The sequence below is a fragment of the Rhinopithecus bieti genome, unplaced genomic scaffold (genome assembly GCF_001698545.2).
Source record: "Rhinopithecus bieti isolate Rb0 unplaced genomic scaffold, ASM169854v2 scaffold_20150, whole genome shotgun sequence".
NCBI lineage: Eukaryota > Metazoa > Chordata > Mammalia > Primates > Cercopithecidae > Rhinopithecus > Rhinopithecus bieti.
The window spans coordinates 4,944,242-4,954,150 of NW_016810565.1; the positions used below are offsets into that span (position 1 = coordinate 4,944,242).

General features: G+C 43.3%; 1 protein-coding gene across 1 annotated transcript in view; it reads right to left on the reverse strand.

Annotated features, from left to right (window-relative positions):
• Nucleotides 1–792: 792 nt before the first annotated feature.
• The window catches only part of YY1 (YY1 transcription factor), a 49,117-nt gene continuing 40,000 nt past the window's right edge, over nucleotides 793–9,909 (reverse strand). Inside the window, 3 exon segments of the mRNA XM_017892246.1 lie at nucleotides 793–5,949; nucleotides 6,748–6,906; nucleotides 8,636–8,696. Of these exon segments, the coding sequence (XP_017747735.1) occupies nucleotides 5,767–5,949; nucleotides 6,748–6,906; nucleotides 8,636–8,696 (403 nt within the window). The 3' untranslated portion in view covers nucleotides 793–5,766.

Consider the following 9,909-nt stretch of genomic DNA (forward strand, 5'->3'; position numbering starts at 1 on the left):
GAGGCAGGAGAATCGCTTGAACCCAGGAGACGGAAGTTGCAGTGAGCTGAGATCGTGCCACTGTGCTCCAGCCTGGGAGGAAAAAAAAAAAAAAAAGCAATTCCAAAGCCTTAGTTCCTTCCCATGTAAAATCTACAGATTTTCCACCCAGGCTCTTGCCCAGCTCAGCCCTACCTAGGGCCTTCACTCAGCAGTTCTGGGCTTGCACAGGCCTGTGACCTGCCACCTCAGCAGCATTCTGTCAGCAGCCCCTTCTGTCACTAGCAAAAAGGGAGTCACATGTATCCAAGTAATAATGAATGTCACGCCTTGCTCTGAACCTTGCTCTGCAGAACATCAGACACCAAGGCCCCGGCCGGGGCGAAGAAGCTCTGCTCTGCATTTTGCTTTTGGCTAAATCCTAAGTAGCTCTCAGTGTATTTGGACCAGTTCTTGTGAGTTCATCCCAGTTAGCTCTGGAGCTTCCAGGGCTGACATGGGCTCATAGGTCTGGCTGCATGGGCATTTCACTGGGCTGTGCTTTCTGAACAGTAGGTGAGGCTCTCTTTAAAACACCCTCTGGCTCCTGAGCCCACCTTGGAGCTGAAAGGTTACAGAAGCATTGCCTGCTGGTGAGAGACCAAATCCTGGGAGTTCCCATTCCTGTGTGAGAAAGCAAGCCACAAGAACTGCCCCAGGCAGTTCAGGCAACTCTTAAGACCAGGAAGGGTTCATGGCCTGGTTTCATGTGCAATGAAACACTAAAGAAGCAGCTTAGAGGACTGAGGAACAAACAAGAACCACAGGCATTAAAAAGCTTAACATTATGCATTTATTATATTTTATAGAGCCATATTACACATGCTTGGTGCTTCAAACTGAGTTATCAATGTTTTTCTGGATGCAAAGCCATCTGATGCTGGATGCGGATGCCTTAAATACTATATTTCTGCATCTATGACCTATGAGCTAAGGAAAAACCAAGGACAATTCCAGAAATGGCAAAGAACACTTAAGAAAAAGATGTACATGAGACGAAATGCTAAGTCCTTGAGCCAGGGCCTACAGAAGTTACCAGAAAGCGAATAAAACAGAATTTTCTCACCACCTGTTGATAATAGAGCCTCACATGTCGGGTATGGACATTGTAGAAAAAAGAGGTTACTCCGTTTGGTACTGATGCCTTTCTCCCCTCCATGATGTGCGTGGACATTATGCGGCCCCCAGAGATAGCAGCAGATAGAACAGAGCACGGCAAACTGCCCCCTCCTCAACACATCCCAGTGGTTTTTTTACAGCGTCTGGGTGTCTCATGAAAAGCGGTCAATTTGATCGAACTTGCCACACCTGTGGAAAATCAATCAGTGTGCTTCAGATGAATGTGACACTATCATATACACTCTCCTCTGACATCCAGAATGCTGGCGGGGAACATGGGGCTGGGTGCCTGCTCAGCCAGGACCAAGCTCTCCATGTGTCAGCTCCCACCTTACAGCACCCAGGTGGGAGGTTTGCTTTGCCTGCTGACCTGATGCTAACGCTCAACTTAAAGGCTCCGTTCCAGATTTTATAAGGGCCCTGGGTGATATGTGTCAAGTACCTGCTGCCCATACTTCCCATTAACCCTCAATACAGTCCCAGCTTAAAGATCCTCTCTGACACCACACTGATCCCTCGGGCCTGGGGTGGATGCCAGGAAGCCTCTTGGCCACAAATCTGTCCTCTTGTGGGTTACAGACCAGCCCTCTCCTGCCTGACGTGACTTGTCTGAAGGGCCTGCACTTAAACCATCTTCAGGCAACCAGGGCATCTGAGCATAACCTGAGCAGTAACAACATAAATCAAGGGTCAGTAATATGGGGTGGATGAGACCTAGCCAGCCATCCAGTCAGATGCTGCCGTGCAGGTAAGTATGATTCTGAAGGCGTAGGGTACCTTTTGTCCTGTAAAGTCAGAGAGCAGGCTAAGAAGTGCATGGCCAGAACCCCAAGAAAGTGCAGGTTGGGGTTTCGACTTCCTTCCCCACCACTTGGGTTAAAAGTTCGAGTAGAATGCACTTGCCAGGACCTGCTGGGCCTGAACTCTGAAGAAATGCTGTGATCACATTACTGTCAGCCGATCCAAGACAAAGGGCCCGGAGCCAGACAGTTGCCCCCTACAGCCTAGGGTCTAAGGCAACCCTGTGACTCAGAGTTGGCTTCAGCAAGCCAGCAGAGCAGGCATCAAGTAGGTAGGTGTCTGTGAGCAGCCTGGCTCTCACCACTGTTTTCACCTCTGGTATCCTTACTCTTGCTGGGGGTCCGATGTCAAGAAAATAGAAGAAACTTAAAGAATTAAAGATCAACAACATGAATTTCCCAAGCCAGGCTGATTTCCAGGTCACAGAAGTCAGAGACCCTGGAAGCAATCAACTCTCTCTGCCTATAGTGGGGGTGGGAGGTGGGTAGAATGATCAGGTTTCCAATTCAAAACCTTCCTTTAGGAGGTCAGGTTTTCCTGTGCCACAAACATAAACTCTGGTCTGAGACCAATCTGCAGCACGTCTCCATAGTAAGTTTTGCAAGGCAGAGTGCAAACGGACGGGGGCAGTTCTCCAATGTACGCAATCTCAAAACACTGCTCAGGCAGGCTTCCCCCGACTGGAAGTGATTCTCATCTACTTGTGAAGACACCACCAACTGGAACTCTGCTTGGAAACATGGACAGGCATAGCGCACACTATCCTGTGAAAGGGTCTTATTTAGCAAAATAAATGACATTTAGAATTTTTACATGAAAACCAAAAAGAAAAAAAAAAAAAATCCCGATTTTCCTCAAGTCCTCAGGCCTTGAAACTAGGCAAAGCACACAAACACCATATGTAACCAATAGCATGAGTTCAGGGTCATCTTGGAAAATAAATGTCACTCTGGGGTGACAGTTCTTTATACAAAGAGTATGCTCCCCCTCTCAACCCCACTACCAAAAAGGGGGAAATAAGAAATTCAAAAATAGAAAACAACATCTTGTTAAGTGTAAACTTATCCTCTGGAGTTTTTATATTACATATGCTAGAAACATGCATTTATTTCTGCTCAGATGTACGAAAATATGTCTATCAGTATTACTTATAAATCATATTAATCCTCAAGACAATGGACTCGCTGTTAGAACACCATTTCAAACCTTAGTAAACTACATCGTTAGCAAAGTTATAAATTCTAACCACAAGCAGAATGGGCTGAAGTTACACCCAGTGAGAACTACCTCTACTCTTTATATTGTTGCTCATTTGTTAGTTTCCTATTGTTGCAAAGTCAGTGCTATGTTAACAAGGAACTTGTTTTCTTGGAACCCCAGATTAAACTCCTTACAGAAGTTAACTCTGCAGACTGAGAAGACGTGAACAGAGAGAGTCAAGGGGAGTGATGACTATTTCAGAGACAGGAAAGAACAGAAGAGATGACCAAAGGCACCCCCAAGGGATCAAGGCACAGAGGAAGAGGGACTTCATCCATACAGAAGCCGGGCTCCTGCAGGCCATGGCATGGCTCTCGGGGCTGCCAGCGGGGCTCCCCATAACATAGGTATGCTCTGCGGTGGGCCCTTGGGCAAGGTCCTGAGGACAGTGCCAGGGCCAAGCTCCAGTGCATCACAATGCTGGGCAAAGGACTCCTAACACAGCCACGCTGGGGCTACTCAACCCGACAGTGGGGAGGGAAGGTGTGGGTGCTCACAAAGCAGGCATCCATAGAAGCCCCTGCTCAGGCCGAAGTCAAAGAACTACACGTTCTCATCCGAGCCCTCGGCACTGAAGACCTCCACCATGGGCTGACCTCTCTCCTGACTGCCAGATACAGCAAAGCCTGGCTTACCCAGAAAACAGCTGGGGTCTTCTGCTTAACTGAGTTCCATCAAACTACCCAAGGGGTAACAGATTCTGGATAACTTTTTAAAGGGTCTCAAGTTAAATGTTTCATTCATGATTCACAAAAGGCACTTCAAAATTCCAGAGCCACAGGGTCACTGTTATTAGGTCTCCAGTCCTCCTGTATGGGACCAATGGAGAAGCTCTAAGACATCGGGCTATGTGTTTCACCTGATGGAGTCCCTGGCCGTTTGTAAATAAATCTCGGATATTAGCTAGTTTGTCATTTGTCTTGCAGTCAAGCATACACAAAACAGAAAGACACAGTATGTTTGCACTTTGAATAAATGAGATTTTGCTGTATCATGGCAGTTTATAAAATATTCTCAAGTCTGTTATTTGACCGTAAGATCCAACATTGTAATTGTACATTTAAGAGGTTACAATGTGAGAGGTACTCATTGAGCACAATTTTCTAATAATCTAATCACCTTGCTGATTTGCACCCAGTGTCCATTTAGAAACATGAAATTATGCTACTGGTACTCAATTGCCACATTGCTAGTATTTAATAAGGACTCCACCAGATGGAGGAACAAGGGCTCTCAAACCAAATAACCAGCGACACAAGCCAAGGCCCTGCTGGAGCTGCCCCTGAAGGCGGCAGGGTGATGGACAGGCCTGGCCTTCCCTCTGTGTGCCCCACTGCCAGGTGGCACCCGACCTCACGCAGGCGCTCAGGCTGCACAGTGGTAGATGCTTCACTCACACTTGCCGGGGGCTAAAATCACAGCCTATGACCAACCTGGCCTGGGGTGTTCTGAGGTAGTTCCTGAACTCGGGATGCCTGTTACCTACTCTCCTTCAGATGTCAGGACATGTAGGAAGTATTAAAATATCCATGCATCGCTTTCATCAATAATCACTGTAATTGAGTGCAAAATAAAGGAAACTTGAGTTGCTTTATTTAGCTTCCAATTTCTGGGAGGCTCAAGAATTATAAGTATTCTGGACAACAAAAGAAAATAAGACTGTGCTTACAGATCTTGTTCTGCCATATTCTTGCTTTAGGATTGCTATTTTATTGTTGCCCTTTCTGTTACATGGGATGTACACATCAGGTGTTAAAAGGTACAATACATTCTACAACTGAGCACCACTTTCTGTAACTGAACAGGCAAAGAAATTACACTGAACATCAGCATCTGGCAGTATTTTTTGGGAAAAAAAAAGTGACTAAAATGGGTTTAAATTGATTAACACTATTAAATCACATCTAATATTTGATACTACATGATTCAATACAGCTATACGATACAATTATACAAAATGTGTTAACATCAAAGAATACAACCAAAATTAAGATAGCAAACAAAACCTATATAACTTTTTTTTTTTTTACAGGAAAATACTTTTGAAGTATGCATGTAACTGCCCATTCTTTTAAAGAAAATCTACTGCAAGCAAAGTTATCAACCTCCAGAAAAATCACACATAGCATTACTAAGCATATCCCCAAAAAAGTGTACAATATGCACACTTGGAAAATACAAAATTAAAAAAATTGTAAGCAACAGGTGAGCTTCATATTTATAAGAATGTGAAAAGAAGTCCCATTTTTAGCACTGTTGTATAAAGAATTGTCTTTTGATGCGAAGTTCATGAATTGTCCTCCTGTTGGGACCACACTTTACAAAACACTGTGTTTTGAAACGAGATTACAGAGCAAGATAGAGCATCTTAGCAATGTCATCTTAGTAAAGTTTTTTTTTTTTTATTTTTTTTTATTTTACTACTTTATCAAAACATGTCCCTTAGGTGTGTAGGATTCATTTTTAAAATTCTTCCTAGAAATAATATACAAAGGAGAGGCATATTTATTCCCAATCACACTTCTGGAAGATGCTTCCCATGGTCGAGAAGGGTCTTCTCTCTTCTTTTCACTGGTTGTTTTTGGCCTTAGCATGTGTTAAGATGTGAGATTTCAGGTTAGTTGACTGAGCAAACTTCTTATTACAACCATCGAAGGGGCACACATAGGGCCTGTCTCCGGTATGGATTCGCACATGTGTGCGCAAATTGAAGTCCAGTGAAAAGCGTTTCCCACAGCCTTCGAACGTGCACTGTCGAGGAAAGACCAGAGATGAACCCACTCAGCAACGTTGACCAGACCCTGGGAGTCAGTAGCTCACTGCTTTGCTAGAGAACAGCCTATTTATTTTACCAAACACTTTTCATTCCTGCCCTGGGTGAACTTTGTAGATATATTTTAGAATCAGCAGGCAGGTTGGACAACCCCAAAAACCCAAGGATAGCCCTCATGAACTGTTTAAAACATTTGGCAAAATGGCAAATCTTCCTAAATGCAGGCTAGAGTTCTACTGCTGCTGTAAACATTTGCAACAGTAAAATACAAATGATTAAGGGTTCTGGTGTCAGTTGTCAAAAAAAGAACCATGTTAGATTTACTAACTGGACTGCTAGTTCTTTCACTTATTTATGGGCTAAAAACAAGACAAAATATTACCTATACTGACACTCATACAACAAAATTTTAGAAACTTTATCAATTAGTAATTGTACTATTAACTACCAAAAATACATGACTTCAATCCTGTAATGAATGAAGTAGAAATTGAGTTTCAGGTATGGTCCTGATCAATCCTGTTCTCCTCCTGCCATAAAGTGTACTCCATCAACACCAATACATTCCGTACCCAGCACCACAGAGGTTATAGACAAGGAAGTCCAGATCCCCGGCAACCCTTCCAAGCGACTCCCCAGGAGTTTCGTTTCTCACTAAGGAGTAATAAGACCCCGAATCTCTGGGCTGGCACCTCCTGCCTCATCACCACACCATCCTACACTTGCAGTGTTCAGACAGGCACGGCAGTGTGGGGAAGAGAGGGAACTGGCTCTACCTGAAAGGGCTTCTCTCCAGTATGAACCAGTTGGTGTCGTTTTAGTTTTGAACTCTCAACAAAAGCTTTGCCACATTCTGCACAGACGTGGACTCTGGGACCGTGGGTGTGCAGATGTTTTCTCATGGCCGAGTTATCCCTGAACATCTTTGTGCAGCCCTTAAAACAGAGAAAGCAGCTTAGAGGTTCACATTGCAAACTGTTAGAAAGGATTCAACCATTTAACAGCCTTTACTGACGTATTAAAACAAAACCACCTCCCCAACCTCCCATTTTAATTTTACTTAGTATTACGGTAGAACATTAATATCATTTAAGACAAAAAACAGACAGCTGAAAAAGTCATCTAATGCAAACCCTAGTTTTACAGATGAGGAAACTGAGGCTTAGAGATGTCTTTAAGTAGACTTGCCCAAGGTCACACTACTAGTAGTAGCCAAACTGGGAATAGAACCCAACACCCTGGCTTCCAGCTATACCACAGCCGCCTCACCCGACTATGTCCCCCAAAATGAAGTAACAGAAGCACTGCTAAGCAAATGGAGTTAAAATGACGGTAGTCCACCACTACCTTTGGTGGCCCCATATTCTGTGCTGCAACAATGGACTGTCATTCTCCATCGCCTACTGTTCCCTCTTCTCTCTTTGCCTCTTTCCCCTTCTTGACAGAGAAAGAAGCAAGAGGGTCTCCAAGGAATGGCAACTACAGAAGAAATTTATTTTGTGAGACACTAGGAAAAGGAAGAAGCAGGCAAATTGATACCAGTGCAGGGCGGGAAAGGCAGATGGATGTGTGGCGCTCGAGAAGCATGTCCTTAACAATTTCTTCTGCAGTTGTTGCCCAGTAATGGAGTGAATGGGGAAATGATAAGACAGCATGACAGAAGGACAGCACAAGTCACTAGACAGCTCACAGGCAGAAGGGAGAGGGAAGCCACAGTTTTTCCGCCTTGACCCCTAGGTTGAATTTCCATTTAGAAAATGGAAATTTTAAAAATTTAACTGGTACACAATGTATACATGCATTGAAACATCACATGGTACCCCATAAATATGTACAAGTATTCTGTGTCCATTATAAAGAAAACTAAGAAGTATACAGAGAAGCTAAAGGGATGGCAGGTACTTCCGGCCTAACTGTTCTCAAATGCTTGTTATTTTGGCCCTGATGGAGATAGGCTTACATTTCAAATCGCCACATGAAGAGCGCTGACAAACAACAGGAAGTGCACAGTCATTACAGGGATGAGACTATGAAACTAAATGTAGCCTGCTCCAATTGTTCATTTTTAACATTCTTTATTCCACTCAATCTCTCCTACTTTGTTCTCTGTACCTATGTGATACTTGATTTTTCTGTTAGTCTTATATCCAATTAAGTTTGAAAACAGCCCCCAACAAATACCTCGAAAGTACTTTTCAGGTTATCCTTTTATTTTAAAGACTAACTACATTTGAAAACAATTAAGTGCCTCTCTAATAACACAAAATTATTATTAAGTCTTTATTTGGCTTATTTTAGCAACATCCAAAATAATTTCCAAATTTCAGTTACAAGCCTACATTCCCATAAAGGTCAAGGGTGAGACACAACCCAGGATCTTAAGACTGACTTGTTAATATAATCCAAAAAGAAATGAAACGCTAACAGTAGAGTCAACACAGTAATCAAGCATCGGCTCCCTGCAGTCATCCCATTTAACAGTATTTAAATTTAAGTGGACTTTACTAAATAACAAAACTTCATCTCTTGGATTTAGAAACCAAAGATTCTAATTCTTTGCTTCATTTAAATTATCAAAAGCAGAAACAGAAGTACAAATTTCTTATAAACTCTCTAAAACTTCATCAACAGTTTAATGAACACTCTCCCCCTAACATTACTTACTTTATGAGGGCAAGCTATTGTTCTTGGAGCATCATCTTCTTTAATTTTTCTTGGCTTCATTCTTATCAAAAGAAAAAGAGAGACAGACAGATTTGTAGGAGTGGGTAGACTCAACTGGCATAAATCATATAGTCCCTAAAATACTTTCCTTATAGGTACCCAAACTAAAATGATACATTTCCATGAAGGAGAAAGAATGAGACAACTCGCATTCACTAAGTACCAAAGACTGTGAAGCACTCTTCCCATCTTACAGATAAGGATGCTGAGGCTCAGAAACATCGAGTTGCTGCCTACATTCTCATAGCTAATAAGCTGGTGTAGCTTAGAATGGCACTATGATCTGTGTGATTCACATACCTGTTCTTAACTCCAACCCCTTTAAAAAAACACAAAAAATCAACTCAGACAATCACAGACGAATCTCCTCATGAGAGGCAAGGGAAGATATCCAAAAGCAGCTGCTGCAATGATGAAGTGCCTTATGAAAAAGGAGCTGTGAACACAGGAGTGTCCTAAAATATCCATCTCTATACACAGAATGGGTCCAATTAGTACTGACACAAATGATCTTTAAAATGTATCATTTTAAAGGGTACAGAAGAGTCCTTTTAAATCAAGATTTATAGACATTAAATATCAAATATCTCTGGAAGGACACACAACAAACCATTAGCACCAGTTACTTTGGGGAAAGAGTTTCTAGGGCCTGCTGGACAGATGGGAACACCACATATTCTCATACTGTTACTCTGCTTCTGGATGGGGGCTTGGAAGTTCTCGTTTGTACCAAGTGTCCTGGTAATGTGGTAACCGTCTGGCAGAGCCCTATGTGAAATTACTATCCAGAGAGCCTCCTGGTTTGGTAACTTACCTATCTGCTTTTGCCACTGAATCAGGCTTTGGACTTTTGTCAAAACGTTCTCTCCAAATACTCCCTATAGATCTGTTCGTGGCAGGGGGGTGAGAAATTAAGGGTTCCTAAAAAAACTAGAAAATATGGCCGGAGCGCGGTGGCTCAAGCCTGTAATCCCAGCACTTTGGGAGGCCGAGACGGGCGGATCACGAGGTCAGGAGATTGAGACCATCCTGGCTAACATGGTGAAACCCCGTCTCTACTAAAAAATACAAAAAACTGGCGGGCACCTGTAGTCCCAGCTACTCGGGAGGCAGAGGCAGGAGAATGGCGTGAACCCAGGAGGTGGAGCTTGCAGTGAGCTGAGATCCGGCCACTGCACTCCAGCCCAGGTGACAGAGCGAGACTCCATCTCTTA